The sequence below is a fragment of the Carya illinoinensis genome, chromosome 15, assembly GCF_018687715.1.
Source record: "Carya illinoinensis cultivar Pawnee chromosome 15, C.illinoinensisPawnee_v1, whole genome shotgun sequence".
Lineage (NCBI taxonomy): Eukaryota > Viridiplantae > Streptophyta > Magnoliopsida > Fagales > Juglandaceae > Carya > Carya illinoinensis.
Window position 1 is genome coordinate 40474696 of NC_056766.1, and position 20145 is coordinate 40494840.

The 20145-nt window shown below is 33.5% G+C and overlaps 1 protein-coding gene and 1 long non-coding RNA gene across 4 annotated transcripts; one reads left to right on the top strand and one right to left on the bottom strand.

The window, feature by feature from the left end:
• Window positions 1-1435: 1435 nt before the first annotated feature.
• LOC122296461 lies at window positions 1436-4244 on the bottom strand. Of its 3 annotated transcripts, none has more exons than XR_006238564.1 (4): window positions 3873-4244; window positions 3209-3252; window positions 1776-1887; window positions 1436-1653 (listed from the first exon to the last, which is right to left on the bottom strand). It is a non-coding gene; the product is annotated as an uncharacterized LOC122296461 (long non-coding RNA). The 3 variants fall into 3 exon arrangements; XR_006238562.1 differs by having other exon boundaries at window positions 3888-4235; XR_006238563.1 differs by having other exon boundaries at window positions 3209-4235.
• A 12592-nt stretch (window positions 4245-16836) lies between these two features.
• LOC122296930 lies at window positions 16837-18130 on the top strand. The gene is made up of 2 exons (XM_043106723.1): window positions 16837-17327; window positions 17575-18130. The coding sequence occupies exons 1-2, from the start codon at window positions 16837-16839 to the stop codon at window positions 18128-18130; spliced, it is 1047 nt and encodes a 348-aa protein (XP_042962657.1).
• The last annotated feature ends 2015 nt before the right edge of the window (window positions 18131-20145 follow it).

Here is a 20145-nt window from a genome sequence, read left to right on the forward strand (position 1 = left end):
GGGTTTAAAACCCGGTACCCGGTTTTATAAACTAAAAGAAAAAAACTTACTTCTTCTTCTTCTATTCTAGCGCCGCCCCCCCACCCCCCCGACCCCCCCGATTCAGATCTCTCTCTCTCTGCTCTGCGACTCAAAGTCTCAAACTCCAGTCTGCAGCTTTTGGCTTGGTTAAAGGTATGAAATTTACTACTTCAGTGTTGTGTGAAAGGAATTTATGGTGCAAGAACTTCTTCTCTTGATGGAGCTTCTTGTCCCACGCTTTTGATGGAGCTGTTTATGTGTCTGAGAATCTTCTTCTCTTTCTTTTTGCTGGCGTTGGTCTAGACTATTGTTTTAAGGCGAGGCTACTTAGTCCTTTTCCTAAGAAAATATCAGTTTCAAGTTCCGGAAATGCGACGCTCTTTGCAAATACCTGATCCATGTTTAACCCGAACCTTGAATCTGAAGTTCTCAAATCGCAAGGGCCAGTCTGTGATTTTGCCCATCACCCAACTGTTGGTGTGGTATACGCTACAGCTTGTTTAAAGGACGAGAATGATTCTTGGGTAGGAATCCACTCAATGATTCTTGAAAAAATTGCTTTTGCTGGTGTTGGTAGGAATCCACTTGGGTGCGAGAAATCTCGGGGACTCCAACGAGAGCTTGCATCTCCAGAGAGATACGCCGCGGCTTCATAATGCCTCGGGGCGCGCGCTTTTAGGGGCTTTGTTTGAAACGGTGGCGGAGTTCACCATGCGCGGGTGAGCTGAAACCTTGTGAGGATGGGCGAGGTTGACGGAGTAGGCCAACGAGTGTTTGACCGTCAGCGATGCAGTTTTGCCGGAGATAAAGGTCGAGAAGAGCCCAAGAAAGGTCGCCATATCGTTTACTCAGTGACCGGATAGAGTGTGACTCAGACACGGAGAGAGACAGAGACAGGATACTAGACAAGTCAGATTAAAAAAAAAAAAAGACACGGATTTAATCCGAAACCCGGAATCCGGGTTTTGAAAAACCCGGAATCCGGGTTTTGAAAAACCCTGATTCATCCGGGTTCCGGACCGTTTCTAATCCGGGATAACCCGGTCTGGGTTCCGGCCCGGATTTAAAATCCGAGTTCCGGTTTGGGTCTACCCGGATTTCCGGGTCGGAACCCGGATGAACAGCCCTAATATCTTATTGGGAAAGTGTATTGAAAAAATACAAAAGAATTTCGGGGGAAAATATTCAAGAAAAATTAAGAATAAGTTACGATAGATTAGAGCCAATTGAGAGAAATATTTTCTTTGATATTGCATGTTTTGAAATTAAGAATAAGTTACGATGGATTACGATGGATTAGAGCCAAATGAGAGAACTCAACACCTGCTATTCCATTGAAATTAACCACGAGTGCATCTTTTGAAATTAACCGCATGTTCATGAAATAAATGCCATCTGGTATGAAATAAATGACTAATGCAAATATAAGAACAGATTCCCATAACTTAAAATCATTCCAGTTATACAAATACATGAGTTTTCTAAATACATAACATGAATGAACATTATGAGATCCAATCAAAATTTTTGCAAAAAGAGTAACATCTTCAGTGAATCCTTTAACAATCCTATGGATGCAACTCTGCCATAAACACCATGCATCTCATCGTAGCCTATATTAACAACGCTATCCTGCCCATTCCAACAAAAAACCATTTTCAAAGTTAATGCTCATAATAAGTTTACCCAAATAGAATTAGCCAAATTGTAAAAGATAGATCTAATATGGCTAAGGCATCTCCATAAATACTCACCACTGCAGATAGAATAATGTAAAATTTGGAAAAGGGACGTGAGGAAAATCAGAACCAAAGGCATCTCCATATAAGTGGCTTGGACTGACAAGAACGCCATCATTACACCAATCTGCACATAACTAACATCCTTAATTGCTCTAGAAACAATTCCCATGATTAAATACTGCAAAGTACTCCAAAAAATGCAACACTCCAAAAGTTCAATCCCTTCAATTCCGAACAAGAGATAAGGAAGGAGGAAAATGCAACACTCAAAAAGTACAAAATGCAGACAGTACAACACTAAAAAAAGCAAAATTTGTCAAGACTGGCTCATAAGAGTAAAGGGAGGAAAATACACGAGATTTTAAAGAGGAATTATTAATTTAATTTATTTCTAATTGTCTACTATCCTCCTACCCGTAATGATGCTAGCAAGAAGAAAAGGAACGAAAAATCTTGAATCAACCAAATACAACTAATAATTATGTGATGGGACTTTCCTTTTAGGTAGGCAGTACAGTTATCATCTATACAATTATTTAGTTTTCTTATCTTTCTAATGTTTGAGAGCAGAGTAGATCGGGCAATCAAACTGGCCCAACCAACAACTAGAACTGTATGCATTTGATGGCCAGAAAGCAAATGGCCCCTTCTTGCCGATGAAGGCTTCAAGCAGCGATGATGTCGCTGCTCGTGATGTTCGTCCAAAGGTCAAATCAGATATGTAATTATTGGAACAATTGTTACAGACTCAAATTGTGGATATGCAAGCATGTTAGCTCATATGATGTTCTATATCTCCATAAATCTAGGAACTTTAGCTTGCAAAGCCAATGATGCTTAGCTGGTCTTTTCAAATGATCAAACAAGAGCAGTATTTTTACTATATATATATATAACTAAATTTGTATATTTTGTAGATGGTATTGGTTTTTAATCTCCAACCGTCTTGATATTTAGGTGCATAAAGGGTACGGGGAGGCAATGTAATCCAACGCCAATTTTGTAAGCATGCTCATCCATAAAAAGTTATTTAGAGATGACTAGATGCAACTCACATACAGACATACTTGCATATATATGGACGAAGTAAAACTTTATATTGCCTTGGTGACTTGAACTTTGAATACTCTACCAGGACAAAAAAGGATCAGATTACTATTACTAGAAACAAATACTACGTGCTGACCAAACAAAGATATAAGATCGGGAACAAACAAGTCAATGGTCATTCCAAAAAGGGCCCATTTTTGGTTTTTGAAAAAAAGAAGCCAAAACTTAACATTAATAGCAGAAACAACCCTAACTGAAGTACTCTACTTGCTTTTTGGGAACAAAAATGGTAGCAATTAGGACACTCAAAAAGGCAAGAAAAGTACTTCCAAATATCAAATCCAATCCAAATAAAACTGGTTATAGGCAATTAGGGCTCGAGACCTAGGACTTACCCCATGCAAGCAAGGAAGTGACTGATCTAAGCAGCGATCAAGCTCTTTATCATCACCATAATCACCAAAAATCAAAGCAAAACTCAGTAGTTAGACATGATTCCAAGAAAACCAACGGACGCAACCCTAGATTCTAAAATGGTAGTAAGAAAACAAAAATCGAATCTAAATCCAAAAGATTCGTGATTTTTCTTTCTACGGTATTTATTTATCGAGAATCAGAAAGCAAAATTCCCGCAAATATGAGACTGTCAGGGCATTGATTGGGTGATATAGTTTAATTTCTTGCATCCATAGGATTTAACTTGATGAAATCCTTGCCATGAAATGGTTGAAAACTGGATTCTCACTTGCCAATCATATCTTTGATGAAATATTACAAAGCATAGCGAAAAGGCAATTTTGACCGCATAATGCATAAAGAAGCTCTTTAACTACAGTCTACAGTAGGCAAAAATCCCATAAGCAAATCAAAGGAATCAACTTTGACAATGATTATTTTTCAAATCAATCGACATTTTATTATCTTTAAGTTTGAGATAATGGCTTTTCCTTTTTCCATAATTTGCAAAAGCTCTATGAACAACAACCAATCTACCTCCAAAGTCAAAAAGTTGCAACGAATGGGATGAATACACCAAGTATGGGCGATGCAGAAAATTACCTGATGGAAACTTACCTAATTCTTGCAAAGTTGTTTGTCTTGCAGAGGATAAGAGACGACGACGCAGGGTGCTGGGCCGAGGATGTTCAACGGCGACGTGGGACCCAGAGCAGAGGAGGCGTGACGGCGGGTGCTGGGCACAAATGGGCGATGCGGGGTGCTGGGCATTGGATGTGCAACGGCGACGGCCAGAGTAGAGGAGGGGCGACGGCGATGCCCAGACTTCTGAATCTTGACAGCTCTACAAGAAAACGTATGCTCAAAGAAACGCGGCCAAACTTCTTTGGTACCCAGCTTGGTGGGCCTCTTCTCGGAGGCAATCTAAGAGAAATATTGTTCTTCCGTTTTCTTTTTCAAAACTGCTACGTACAGTCGTCTTATTCAATCGCCGCGGAGTCGGCTGCTACGTCAGCTGCTATTTCAATTATAAAAAAAAAAAAAAAAAAAAAAAAAAAAACCAAAAACAAAAATAGACGTTCGCTTTGTGCGTGTAGTCCCGAAATATACAGATGCAAAGGTTCTATTCGTTGAGGTTCTCTTCGTCTTCGTGGGTGGAGCATCTCGTGCATAATCGATCGAGCGGTGGGTTCTCTTTATGGGTTGGAGGTTCTCGTCGTCTTCGATAAGCTTGTCTGCGTGCGTAACTGAGTTGCTCTTCGGTGTTTCTTTGTGGGTTCTCTTCAATTTGTTCATCGTGGGTTGGAGCTTCGTCGTTTTCGTGGAACTTGTCTACATGCGTAACCGACCTTCTCTTCGTGGGTTGGAGGTGTTCTCTTCATGGGTTCATCCACATATAGGCATATGGGCTTCATTTGAGCAGGGTTGAAAAATTTTGGAATGGATCTCTCTTGGTTGGCAAAGCCATAGTTTCAGGTTGCCTGAATGTAATTAAAAAATTTGAAATTTACCTTTGTATAACTTTTTGTTAACTAAATACCTAAGGGGAATACTGTGGTAGCCTTCCATGAAAGAAAAACTCTTCTTGCAGTCGGCTGGAGGAAGAATATATTTGTATAATCATACCTGGGTGAGTTCGAAGCTAGCTGGGGGAGTTTCCAAATAATATGAAATATTATGAAGTGTTGTTCTTGTGCTCTATAATTATACCTGAGTGAGTTTCCAAATAATCAAAGTTTTGGATATGTTTAGGTTGCTGTTAATATCGATTTGAGTTTTGTTAAAAAAATAATTGTATACCTACCTTTCTGTGTTTGCCTAAATGTAATTAAAAAATTTGAACAACTTGATTGTGCAGACTAAATAATTATCAAGTAGGAAGTAAAGATAGACTTTAAGATCAATTTTTGTTATTTTTGTTTTTGTTTTGCTTTTTAAATTCTAGAGCACAAGAGCAGCACTTTCTGACCAGCACAAGAACAACACTTTTCTTTGAAAAAAATTCTAGAGCACAAGAACAGCACAAATAAGAAATTCCTTTTCTTTGATCGTTGCATTTGTCTGTCTGTTTTCCCTTGAGATCAAAGTAATGCTTGTTCAGTCTATTCAGCAAATGAAATGAAGGAGAATATCAGAGGAGGAAGGAAACTCGGGAGAAGGAGGAGAGAAATGAAACTCAAGATGGAGGAGGAAGGGGAACGGCGAAGTGGAGGGGAGAAGGAGAAACGAACTGTAAGGGTAGCCTGTCTACGTGGAATCCAAAAACGCATGAAACGAACCGTTTCATTAACCACATAAGACACGGTTGCGCGGCGCTTCCTTCAGTCGACTGCAAGAAGAGTTTCTCTTTCTTTTTACCTTTTCTAATCATATATGTTTCTAATTAAATGAATAATAACTTAAATTTGCACTACATCAACTTGTACGACATGTACATATACTGATATATAACGACATGATCAGAATTAAATTATTTTATTATCGCTTTTCCATGCTACCGCAAAATATATACCATGTACATAAATTTTATTTTTTATTTTAATTTTTAAATTCAACAAAAAATAAAATTAACATGTTTAGTTTAGGTAGAGATCTCATAATAGTAAATTTTACAAATTAATTAATATAGTTTTTTTGTTGTATATTATAGTTTCTTCTACTTTATTTTCAGTTTAACAAATTTTAATGTATTACATCAAATCACATTATTTTATAAATTATGAAATTTCTCTTTTAAACTTAACAATTCAAAATATAAAAAAGAATATCATGGTATGTTATCGGGAAATTTTGAAATAGATTAGTAATAATTGTTTAGACAATTAAAACAATATTGATGAAATTAAATTATACATATACTTGTTTAGGAGTTTAGGAAGGTATGGAATAGAAAGGAATAAAGTAATTATATTATAGGTTATATATGAGAGGATGATTATAAATAGAATAGAGTAACTATTGTAGGCTTCGTTTGGATGTTGGAAGATTATGAGATCAACTCAATTCAGTCTAATTTTAAACTCAGTTTAATATCTAAACACTCAACTCTCAAATCATTAAACATAATTCAACTCAAAACTTCTTTACACATAAAATCTACAACCTTTTTCAACTTAATACCTCTTTACACAAGGGACCACAACCTTTTTCAACTTCTTATCAATATATTTAAACTCATCTTAACATTTAAATATATCTAAATTCATCTTAAGTGGTCCCATTTCTTTTACTTCTTTTTTTTAATCTTTTCTAATCATATATTGTTTTAATTAAATGAATAATCACTCATGAAATGGACTAATCAACTTGTATGGGATGTAATGGCAGAATTTAAATTTAAAATTAAAATTAAATTTAAAGTTTGAGGGATGGTATATATTAATTTTAATAACTTATTGGTAAAGGAACGAGATCGAGAAGCTCCTTGGCAACTTCATTTCTTCTTTTTACTTATTTGTTTATTAGAAATAATAGTTGCAATCGTTAATATGTAAGTGCTATATAATTATTTTTAAAAAGTTAATATATATTGGACCCACAAGAAAAAAAAGTTAATTTTTTTATAATAGATCTCACTCTTTTTTAAAATGACTGTATGATACTTGCACACTCCACGACTTCAGGTAGTATTACTTTTTATAAACTTTTTTTTAATAAACTGAATATTTCCATGTAAAGAATACTATAAACTAAAATATTATGCAATAAAGCTTCACCAAGTTGAATAAAGTTTCAACCAACCAAATAGTTGTCAAACAGTTAGATTAGTTTGCGTTTGAGTAGTTGGGTGATCTTATATATTCAGTAAATAGTACTAAAAAAAGTAATGATAAAATATTGAATAGTAGTAAAAAATATATGAAAAAATAACGATAGAATGTTGTTTTGTGGATTGTCTTTCCTGTTTTTATAATATATTTTGAGAATATTCTCATAACATAATCTTTTTTTAATCAATTTATATTTTGGTTTAATTTATAAATTTGGATTAATATAAAATAGGTCATAATTATATGATATTGTATATGAGTACAGTGAAGAGATGTTGCAAAATATCAAAAAATATGATGATATTGCTAGTTGTTAGAGGAAATATTTAAAATAACTAAAAATTATTAAAAAATATAATATTTAAATGATATAAAAATAAAAAATAAATTAATATATGCAGATATATTATAAATTAATACTAAACTATTGCTTTTTCTTTGTTGATGTTAGAATCTGTCCGGTCGAGAACTCAAAGCCAAGCCCAAGTGGGGAAAATATGTGCAGTCCGAGTCGATGATGTTGATTAAAAAAGGTTTTACAGTTGTCGTCAACTTCCTTTCTTCACAAGCTCAATCATTGGTTATTATTTTTAACTATTTAACGCTGTAAATTAGGACACTTTGAAATTTAAAAAAAATATTGTTCTTCTTTTTATTTTTTTATTTTATTTTTTTAATTTTTATTTTCTAATCATATATATTTTTTAATTAAATGAATAATCACTCGTGAAATAGACTACATCAACGTGTATGGCATGTAATGGCAAAATTTAAAATTAAATTAAAATTATTCCTAATTCAAAATTTAAAGTTTGAAGGATACTATATATTAATTTTAGTAACTTATTGATAAATGAACGAGGAGAAACTTCTCTTCGTGTGTAAAGTTAGAAATTGAGTCTTTGTTAAGAAAATAGATGACATCCTAAATCATGACCTAATAATTTTGTCTATAAACAGTACTTCAATTAGACAAAAAATTCGGTGAAAGAAAATAATGAGCAATTTCTTCAATTATTACACAAAGAATTTGTTATAATAATAAGGCTTGCAGCTACTACTTTTGCCTTTGTTGTAAACGACATTATAAATAGTTAAATGTGGACGGATGTATTTAACTTTTAATTAATCCATAGAAGATGCTCTTATGCTGATATGGCAGAGAAGGCTTCTGTTTCTTCCCTGCAATATTAGTCATATGAGAAAGCTATAAATATGAGAAAGGGTTGTATTGTAAAAGTCAAAAATAAAATAAAATGCATAGATTATGAGTTTCTTTTGACTTGCGTTCAAACAAAGCTGAAACATCTTATTTGTCTTAAAAATGTCCGTAGATTATGATGTCATATATTTTTATTTATAGATTAAAAAAAGAATCTATAATAAAAGTCCAGATTATATTTTAAATAAAAACAATTATAATTTTTAACACCTTTTATAATTACGATATTTTTAGAAGATTATGATAATAAATATAGAATTTATATGAAAATAAAATTTTATTTTTTTTAAAAAAATAACTTCACAATACTTACACATTTGATAATTGTATATAATATTATTCTATCTTTTATCTTTTATGCACTTCATTTGACAGTATTGGAGGAAGAGGAGTAGAATAATTTTCGAGTTTTGCTACGTACAAGCAAAGTCGTGTACTAAGCTGTATACTAATACTGATTCCTTCATATTTAAAATTTAAATTAGCACTGTTTTCAATAAAATTTATTTTTTGACCAATCATATTAGATTGGTGCACATATTATTACACAATTATACTTGCAACTAAATTTTTCCATAATTTTCACAAGTTTTAATAATTTTTTACTCAGTACTAAACATTTATAAAAGGAAAGTAAAATCAACTGTCGAAACATTTGGTGATTGTTTACTCAATACTTCATTTAGCACTTTTCTAAAGAACGTGGCCACATACATTTAGGGGTTATTTAAATAGTGAGATAAGATAAGATAATTTTAAATGAAAGGTAAAAGTTAAATAAAATATTATTAGAATATTAATTTTTAATACTATTATTGTTTTCAGATTGGAAAAAAGTTGAATTGTTTATTATATTTTGTATAAAAATTTAAAAAAATTATAATGATAAAATGAGAGGAATTGAGAGCGTTCTTAATCCAAATGGACCCTTAATAATGTAAATTATAATTTAAATAGGAATATCCCTTTTCTTTTTTTTTTTTTTTTAGTCAGGGTGTAGCTAAACTAGTTAGATATTTCTCTTTGCGTGTAAAGTTGGAAATTGAGTCTTTTGTTAAGAAAATAAATCACATCCTAAATCATAACCTAATAAATTTAAACAGTACTTCAATTTGTCCTTTTTTATTTATTTATTTATTTATATTTGCTGATGATGATCTTATTAAAAAGAATTCGGTGAAAAAAAATAATGTGCAACTTTCTCAATTATTATACAGGGAATTTGTTAAAATAATAAGGAGTGCAGCTACTTTTGCCTTTGGTGTGGAAAATTCTTCCGTCATTCTTTTTTTTATTTTTTATTTTAAATCTATTTAATGTTGTAGAGGACATTATAAATCTAATCAAGTGTAATATTATTATTTATTCTGATTTTTGTCTTTTCTAATCCTATTTATTACTAATTGGATAATATATCCGACCATCTGGATTATTATGTGCAATATTCGTTGCTACAATACATCTCAAATAATAGAATTTTCATGCAAGATCAAGATTGTACCAATTGTCTCGATTGATTAGGCTGGTTTAGATTTAGAGGGAGATGAGATAACTTTAAATGAAAGATAAAATTTAAATAAAATATTATTAAGATATTATTTTTTAATATTATTATTATTTTAAAATTAAAAAAATTAAATTATTTATTATATTTTATATAAAAATTAAAAAAATTATAATAATGAGATAAAATAAGATGAGATAAAATATTTTATAAATCTAAACCGGGCCTAACTTTCATCATTTCATCATTGTATATAATATTATATATAAATATTATATACAATGTAAAAAATTAAAATATATAAAACCGGTCCAGTCTGGTCCGATTTAAAAAAAAAATCGGAACGAAACCGATTTTAAAAAAAATAAAACCGGTACCAGACTGAACCAAACTCGAGATCAAACCAATTTCACCGGTTTAGTCCGGTCTGACCCGATTTGTCGGTTTTTTTTTTTTACACTCCTAATTCTATACCTCTCCCTTGCCCCCCTCAAAGTGACTGCTGGGCAGGGGTACACATAATGTAATTTAATTTTTATGTTAGTTACTAAGTTTAGGATGCAGCCAATGACAATATTACATGTGGGTAGCCCCACAGAAACGATAATCTTTTTTTTTTTTTTCCTTTCCTTTAATCTCTAAAAGTGGAAAGCTTTAAAAGTGACTTTATGCTGATAACGCAAAAATTATGTCTAAATACAGAATTCCGTGAAAGAAAATGACGAACGACTTCCTCAATTATTATACAAAGAATTTGTTATAATAATAAGCGTGCAGCTACTACTTTTGTCTTTATTGTAAACGACATTATAAATCAAATCAAGTAAAATATTATTCTTTATTCTGATTTTTTTCTTTTCCAATACCATTTATTGCTAATTAAATTAATAATTACTTAAAAGAGCTTGACAATATCTCCAAATGTCGTTGCACTGGATTATTATGTGCAATATTCATTCCAAAATACATCTTCAATAATATAATTTCCATCATTGTTGATTAACTGTCTAGATTGATTAACTTTCATCATTATTGATGTATTTTTAGGAAGCCCATCCCCTGTCCTCTCTGTTGCCACTTTTCCCTCTTCAAGTCTTCCCCTTATTAATTTTACATCTTGTATTTCAATTTTATGTATCATCATTCCTCTTTGTTTAATCAAGTATTGTCATTATCAAACCTTTTATTTCTTCCTTTCATTCTAGGATAGTGGACTTTAATTTTTATCTCCCTATATTGTGGACTTAACACTTTCACTAATTTTATCTCCAACAACCATCTTCAAGTAAAAATGGCGAAGACCAAGTCATGCATGTGTTTCTGAGCAAATGGTGGCGCGACGCGCAATCTTAAGAAACATGGAGCAACAAAGTTTTCTTATTTTTATTTTTTATTATTTTATGAAATGACTTGAAAAGCTTATAAGTTAGGAGTTGAGCAAGATGCAAGCCTCGCGTTTTGAATGAGAGAAAAGTGAGGAATCCTCTTTTTAACTCTGACTGTGTTCAACAAATATACATGCATGATTAATAGCAATAATCAATAACCCTAACTTTATCTTGAGAAAACATTTTTGATCAATATATGATAAGTTTAACTACTCATCTTTTAAAAAGTGGAGATTGGATTTTTCCCCCGAATTTGAAGGCGTCAATCAAAGAGTAAAAAACTTAGGTCGTTGAGTCATCATCATGACTTATCGTAAGCAAGCGATTGTGATTAACACGCGATACACTAATCTCTTAGGACTAATTTGAATAGTGAGTTGAAATGAGGCGAATTAAATTGATTATATTAGATTATGCATATGTAAATATTTTGATAGCTATAAATGATGCCAATACATCTTTGTAGATGTACTGTTTACTTTATAAATACTATTTTATTAATTTTTGTAATGGACACTAATTACAGATATGTAATTTTGCATTTGTATAATTTTTAAAATATATGATTTTATATTTATATATAAATAAACTAATGCTAACACTCTTACCAAAAAAAAATCATACGCATTAGTTAAAGAAGGTGGCCACAAACTTCCTCTGCAACTTTCTTTTTATTGAATAAAGAAAATAGAAAACTTCATTCCTACCCATTTCTCGAGGTCGTAAGCCAATCCATCATTATATTCATTATTTATCTATTGGAAGGCGTAATAGGCATTTATAGGTTGATTGTATAATGATATAAGATAAGATAATTTTAAATAAAAAATAAAAATAAAATAAAATATTATTAAAATCTTATTTTTAAATATTATTATTATTTTAAATTAAAAAATTAAATTAAAATTTAAAAAAATTGAATTGTTTATTATATTTTGTGTTAGAATTTAATAAAGTTGTAACAATGATATAATGAGATGGATTGAAAGTATTTCTCAATTCAAACCACCTCTTAATTTAAGAAAATATTATTTTTAATTTTGATCATTTCTAATCATATATATATATGTTCATAATTAAATCAATAATAACTTAAAATAGACTACATTAACATATATAACATGACATAACAAAATTAAAATTAAAAATTAAAATTATTCCTTGATTAAAATTAAATTATTTTCTTATTATTTTTTGTTACTATTGCAAAATACCATGTTAAACAAACTTTTTATTTAAAAAAAAAAAATTAGTTCACATATAGATCTCATTATAGTAAAGTTTACAAACTAACAAGATTTTTTTTTAACTCATTTTATTTTAATTTTACTTTACATAAATTATAACATATTATATCAAATCAGAACAATTTTTTGTTACTTTCCTACATAGAAAACTAATCCAAGTCAATGGTCAACATTATTAAAGAATTCCATTTGTGGAATAAAGATGTGAGAAAATACTTGGGTAACTTCCTAATATAGATGTGTGTGTATATATATATATCTGCAAGTTCACATCTCCTTTTGCCTTTTTAGAACTGCAAAATAAGCATTCAATGGAATTATGGGATTGAAAAAGAAAATGGATGGTTCAATTGCATGTTTATTCTATTTCGTGTACTTTCTTATTTTACTTCATTTCTCTTTTCTCTCACTTTCGTTTTTGTAAAATAAAAATAAAAATGGTTAATGCAGTCTTCCAGTGATACAAAATTTCGATTTAAATAAAAACAGATAAAGAACATTGTATATATTGTAGCAAGTAAGAATCCTAAATCTGCTTCTTCAAATCTTATTGGGGAAAGTTAAAACAATCCTATGGTTTTTGTTATTGGATCTTAAAAATGGTTCTTGCATCTTTCTATCTTTTTTCTTTTAGTGAGTTAAGAGCCTTCCAAATCCTTCATTTCAAAGCTTTGAAAACTATTTAGGCCCAATTTGGATTAGATGTTTTCATCTAATCTGGAGTTGTATTGTATAGTAGTTTTGACAATCCTAACACAATATTTTATCTCTTAAGTTTCGAAAACGTTCACTTAAATGAATAGTAAAAAATCAATATAAAACAATGAAAATTGTCATGAACAATGCACAATTCAGGCACTCTATAAATACCGTGGGACCTACACTTTTTCAAATATTAAAAAATAAAAATTATCTCATCTCATCTTACCATCTAAACAAACATTTTTTTTTACAAACTATTTCATCTTATCTTAACTCAAAAATTTCATTATTATTCAAAATATCTCATCTCATCTCATTTGAACTGCGTAACCAAATGAGACCTAGTCTCACGTAGAAAATCTAAATTATTGTTTGAAAGCATAATATCAGCTACAAATGGGATTAAAAAATAATTCCACTCACACTAACTTGAAGGCACTTTCTGTATTCATCAGCAAAGTACAATCATATACTAATATTGGGAGGGTTCTTTTTTAGCCCAAATCTAAATTTCCTAATTGCAAGCCCAATAAGTATTATGTATGATGACCCGAATTTTAAGCTTGTAACGTCTACTTTTGCTCCCTTCTCATTCTCAAAGACATTCTCATATCCACTTGATCTAACTGTATTTTAAAACGAGTCATTAATATCATAACTATCCTCAATTAATACCCATCAATAATACCATTCAAGAACAATCTCATACAAATTACCTTGTCTACATACATTATATATATGATTCACTTGATCACTCACTTCATGTTTTCCCTTCCGCATCAATATTCGTCTAAATCATGTACGTCCACTCGAGATTTATGGCCAGAGATCGATCCATAGACAAATTAAGCACCATTCACATTAAGTTTAACCACTATATATTAATCTATTCAAAATTTGGCAGATTTCATTTATTTTGACTTGCATTAAAAAAAATGTAGAACGTCTTTTTTGATTATTTCCTTGGATGTTATACTTGTAGGGTTGGGATATTGATTGATCCAATTAATGTTAATTATGTTTGTTTTCTTTTCTTAGATTCTAATTCTTCTTATATTGATCCCAAAAGAATGATGATCCAATTTTACGTAAAGCTAGCCTAGTTCAATGAATGCATACATCAGAGCAATTGGGACAAAGTTAAATAGCTAGAACCAAATTGCGCTCATCAACATGATACAAATCCCACCCAGTGCCCACCACCCATGCTGTGGGAGGTCGGTCGGTCTCATCTAGGGGTGTAGAACCGGATCCGGATCCGAACTTAGATTTTAAAAACTAGGCGGATAACTGCCCAGAAAAAATCCAGGCAATAACAGGATGTAAACCCGGATATCCAGGTTTATTACTTTAAAAAAAAAAAACTTTAAATGTTTTTATATTACTTTTTTTAATACCGAGATTTAAAAAAAAATATTTTAAACACTTTTTATTTTTAAAAAACATCTTTTTAACAATTTAAAAATGTTTTTTTATAGGCCTTTATGTTTTTTATTTTTTATACAAAATAAATACTAATAGATCAACACGCACAATGCATGCATACTATCATGAAATTCATGGCTTAGGCCATCTTGTAAATACACTTCCATTTGCTCTTTTTTGTTTTTTCAATGAGCCAATGTTTTTATTGATTTTGCGATTTGCAGACATCGGAGGAACTGCCGACTGATTTTGAGCCACCAAGAATGAAGGAGCCAAGGAAAAACTTAGTGAGTGGTGGAAGTGATGAGCAGCACCACTTCAAGATTGCATGCTTATTGGTATCCTTTTGCAAACTATGCCCATAAGACTCTTCAAGACTGCATGCTGTGTCTCTACATATTTAATCCTTCACAGTAAAACATAGCCAAATACTAATACAAAACTTGGTAAAAAGACAAAGACCATTGCATTTGACACTGCTTTGCAATTAACAACTAGTTACATTAATAAGAACAATCCAACCAAAGGCATCTTCCTGGTTATACCATAAAGAACAATATCCTGGTTACGTCATAATGAGCAAAAAATAGTTACAATTCACCAATTGTCTTGTCCACCATAAATGTTCCTAATCCTGATAAATCCATAGTGAGAGTGCCTTCTCTTCTCGAGTGAGTTAGAGTGAGGCTCCAGTGCCTTAGTTTCTTACACTAAGGCTTTTGGTCTCACTTTTGTGAGGTTTGTGTAAGGATCTTCAGTAGGAATAGATAGTGCGATGGAGGCAGAGGATTTGGTTAAGCGATGGGAAAGACTGCAACTAACAACAGAAGAAAGTGCTCCTTTCCAAGTGAAACCAGAAGGCTTAAAGAAGGAAGACAGGAAGGGAGAGCACTGCATTGTGGGCAGGGCAATGGCGGAGAGGATTGTTAACAGTGAGGCATTCAGAACCACCATGTCTCAGGTGTGGAGGTTAGAAGGTTGGGTGAGATTCATTGAGATAGGTGGCCAAAGCTTTCTCATATAGTTTCAAAAACTGGAAGACAAAGACAAGGTCCTCGGTGGCAGACCATGGTTCTTCGACGTAAGCTTGCTATCATTGCAGGAGGTAGATGACACAGTTTCCATCAACAGAATACAATTCCGATACGAGCCATTCTGGGTCCAATTACACAACCTTCCACTGGCCACCATGAATGAGGAAGTAGGAGCACAATTCGTAGCCTCTATAGGCCATGTCATCCGAGTCAAAATAGAACTAGATGGACGTGCATGGGGGAGGTGCTTAAGGGTGAGGGTGGTAGTGGACATTCACAAACCTCTGCTCAGGGGAAAGTGGATGCTATTTGAAGAGAAAGAACACTGGATCTCTTTTAAATACGAAAGACTCCAGAACTTCTGTTTTCATTGCGGAATCCTCTATCACAAAGGTAAAAACTACAACAAGTTACGCTATGAGACACAAGATGAAGACCAGGTGCCCCTACAGTTTGGTTCCTGGTTGCGAGCCCAACCAGCACACTCAAATATCTTCAACGTCCGTAAATATGGTGGTTCAAAAAGCGGTGGAAGTGGTGACGCTAACGGCGGAAAGAATGGTAGCAATAATCACCGGGAAGATCAGGGAGAAGATAGCGTCAGAGATGACAGAAAGCCCATGCCAAGAGGCCATGTTGGCCAAAAGGAGAAGTCAACTAAGCTGCAGGAAGAGATCTCAGTGGGAAAGGTGAAATGTGGACTCCAAGGAGGAAAATGTCATGTGTCAGTCGAGATGTCCCCAACCACTCAGAAGGTGACAGGTAACTGTTTAGAAGCTTTCACTAAAGTGCAAAACCAAAGTCTTACCCCTATGATTTACGAGGTTTCCTTATTGGAGAAGGACAAAGGAACCCAAACCCCTAAAAGCAACTCAAGTATGGAGGTTGAATTAGAAAAAGTAAACTTAGTTCAGGAAGTCTCTCTAATTGAACTAGATAAACCTCCAGAAACCCACATAAGGAAAATGGTGAGGGTATGGACAAAAGCAGGGTACTGAACACTAAGAAAGGAAAACCTACCACTACTTTGCATGAGGGACCTAGGACCAAGACATGGAAATGGCATGCTCGAGGAGTGGCACCCCATGGGGACCTCAATGGGGAGGTTACACTAGCTGACATAACTAATATCCCACATAAACCAAGTAACAAGAGGGGCAACAAAAGAGATGGTGAGGAAAATGGGGATGACATCTATAGAGGGAAAAGGCAAAGAGGTACCTATGGCAACGACTACCAATTGGCAGTGGCTGGCTTCCAGCCTTGCCAATACCAATGAGTAACCTTGTTTGGAACTACCGAGAGCTTGGGAACCCTTGGTTAGTTAGAATCCTTAGTAAACTAACTAAGGAAAAGTGCCCCTTCCTAGTTTTTCTAGTGGAGACTAAAGCTAGGAAACAAAAACTAGAGAATGTTAGGAGAGCTCTGAAGTTTGATGGATGCTTTGCAATCGATAGTATGGGATCTAGTGGTGGGATTGCCCTATTGTGGAAGGTGGATTGGAATGTTAGGATTATCAGCTATACTCGTTGTCATATCAGTGCATCAGTTAAGGAGGGGGTTAATGGACATAAATGGCAGTTCACAGGGTTTTATGGACACCCAAAAACAGCAAAAAGAAAGACCAGCTGGCAGTTACTAGAAATGTTAAAACCCCCATCACCCATGGCATGGATGTGTGCAGGAGACTTTAATGAAATCCTACACCAAGAGGAAAACAAGGGGCTGCCAGTAGACCCTACAAACAAATTGAGGACTTCAGGAAGGTAGTGGAGTTATGTGGCCTTCATGACCTCCATTCCCAGGCCAACAATTTACCTGGTCAAATAATAGAAAAGGTAGAGATTTTACCAAGGAAAGAATAGATAGAGCAATGGCCAATAAGGAATGGCACGAGCTCTTCAGTTATGCCACATGTACTGCTCTAGCAGCCATTCAGTTAGACCATTCTCCACTCTGTATCAACATACATAATTCAGTCAATGGGAACAGATAAAAAGCAAGGTGTTCTAGATACGAGGCTGCTTGGGACCTTAAAGAAGAATGCAAGAAAATAGTGGAATATTCATGGAAGGGAACTAGCATGGGAGTGGAAGGAGCCAAAACAATGAGACAGAGACTGATTGATTGCCAAAGGAGTCTTTCACAATGGAATCATAAAGAAAAAATGATTAAACATAAAGATATCAACCATTCAATGAGGAGGATCAGGCACCTTCAAGAGACAGGCATAGGGAACCATTTAACAGAAATGCAAAGCCTGCAAAAGGAGGTAGAACTCTCAATGGCTACAGAGGAGATTAAATGGCGCCAAAGAGCAAAGCAGCATTGGATGAAAGTGGGGGACAGAAATACAACCTGGTTTCACCTGCAAGCTAGTCATAGAAGGAAAACAAATACTATCAACAATTTAGAGGATCCACAAGGAAGGGTGCTGACAAAACAGGAAGACATTGGTGATGTTTTTACAGGTTACTTCTCATCTCTTTTCACTACCTCTTCCCCCTCTAATTTTGAAGATTGTCTAAATGCATTGGATTCTAAACTGACCATTGAGATGAAAACTTAGCTTCTTATCCCCTTCACTTGAGAAGAGATTCATGCAACAATGCTTCAAATGAACCCATTAGGCTCACCAGGACCTGATGGGTTTCTAGCTTCTTTCTACCAAAAACATTGGGAGGTAATAGGTGAGGAGGTATGCCAATATGCTCTCCATGTTCTCAACCAAGGTGGCTCCTTAACAGAGGTCAATGACACTTTAATATCTCTAATCCTCAAAGTCAAAAGCCCCAAAAAACTGTCTGAATTTAGACCCATCAGCTTGTGCAATGTGCTGTACAAAATAATCTAAAAAACCCTTGCAAATAGGCTTAAAACCATCCTCCCCAATCTCATTTCCATCAATCAAAGTGCCTTTGTCCTTGAAAGGCTAATAACAAACAATGTGTTGGTGGCTTATAAAGCCCTCCACTCCATGAGCACTAGAATGAAAGGTAAAAGAGGGTGCATGGCTCTTAAACTAGACATGAGCAAAACTTATGATATGATAGAATGGGGGTTTGTGGAAGCTGTCATATCCAAGATGGGGTTCCCTCTCCAATGGATCAACCTTATTCAAAGATGCCTCACCTCCATTTCTTATTCTATTCTTGTTAATGGGGAGCCACAACAGAAGTTCCTTCCCTCAAGGGGCCTTCGATAAGGTGACCCTTTATCCCCCTACATTTTCATCATGTGTGCTGAGGCCCTCACTTCCTTGCTTAATCGAGCTGAGCATAACAAGGTCATTACTCCTATCCAAATTGGTAGAGGCCCCATCATTGTAAATCACCTCTTCTTTACAGATGACAGCTTACTCTTTTGCCAAGCAAACCCAAAGGAACTCTTTAATTTGCTTGATATCCTAGTTGTCTATGAAAAGGCCTCGGGACAGGTCCTTAACAGAGACAAATCTTTAGTGTTTTTAAGCAAAAATACAAATAAGGATATTAAGCTCCAAATACAGCAGCTGGCAGGAGTCATGCACAAATCTGGTATTTTAATTATTCTTAATTCATTGGATAACTCAATTAGGAACTCAATTCCTACAATTCCCAATCGGAAGGTATAGATTTATAAAACAGACTTAAATAAAATGAAACCCTTTGAAAAAACATTCACCACTTTTAAAAAACGTGAATTACTATCCCTATTGATAAAATCCAATGACGACAATATACTCAGGAAGCGATATTGCAGCAAAAAACTAAATCAATATAGATAAATAATTGATCCAAACATAATCAAAAAACTAATCCATTCAATAGAAAAAGCATGACTGAATCCATAAACACAATAAATTCTATGATTATTCGGAGAAAAAAACATCAACGATGAATTGAGAATGATAAAACAAAAGAGTTTTAGCAATTGAAAATCAAATACATGAATTAAGAATAAATTAGAAATACCATCTAATGTGCAAGTTCATCCTTAACCCTACTTGAGAATTTAGTTACCCATAAATATAATGGACAACAAAAATCTCCAGAGAAAACTGAAGCGAACGGTGGCCATGGAAGTGATTTTCTCCTCTCTTCAGATCTGCCTCTTGTGCCTCTTCCTCCTCTCCATTTCGTGCTAATGATATGCTTATATAGGGTAAGAAAGAAACCCTAATGTCTTCTTGATTTCCGCATAAAAAAATCGCCTAAATTTTAGGACTTATCTTGGCAGCCACGTACAGCCTTTAGGAGTTCGAATTTGGAAATCCTTATTAGAGACAAAGTTATATCCCTTTAAGATAGATTTCCAATGCATCAAGAATCTCATCAATCCGATATATGAGTAAAAAGATACAATCAAAAGACTAAAGTATGTCCAGACTGTCTCCTAGCGAATTTCGGACTTGGACTTCTTGTGGTTTCATTTTGTGATTTTTTTCTTTTTCTTTTCTTCCAAATTGCTCTCAAACCCCATGAATGTCCTCCTTTGAATTTGACTGGGCTTGACTTGCTCTTTTATAAATTCTGAAATTAGACATAAAAAAACTGCTTAGGAGTATCCCAACGTAAATGGAAATTCAATTTAAGAATACATATT

Excerpts from the sequence above, each read along its gene's own strand:
- LOC122296930 (XM_043106723.1), top strand. The coding sequence starts at position 16,837 with ATGAGTAACCTTGTTTGGAACTACCGAGAGCTTGGGAACCCTTGGTTA. Across the intron at positions 17,328-17,574 it reads AAATTGAGGACTTCAGGAAG|ATACGAGGCTGCTTGGGACC; the intron begins GTAGTGGAGTTA and ends AAGGTGTTCTAG.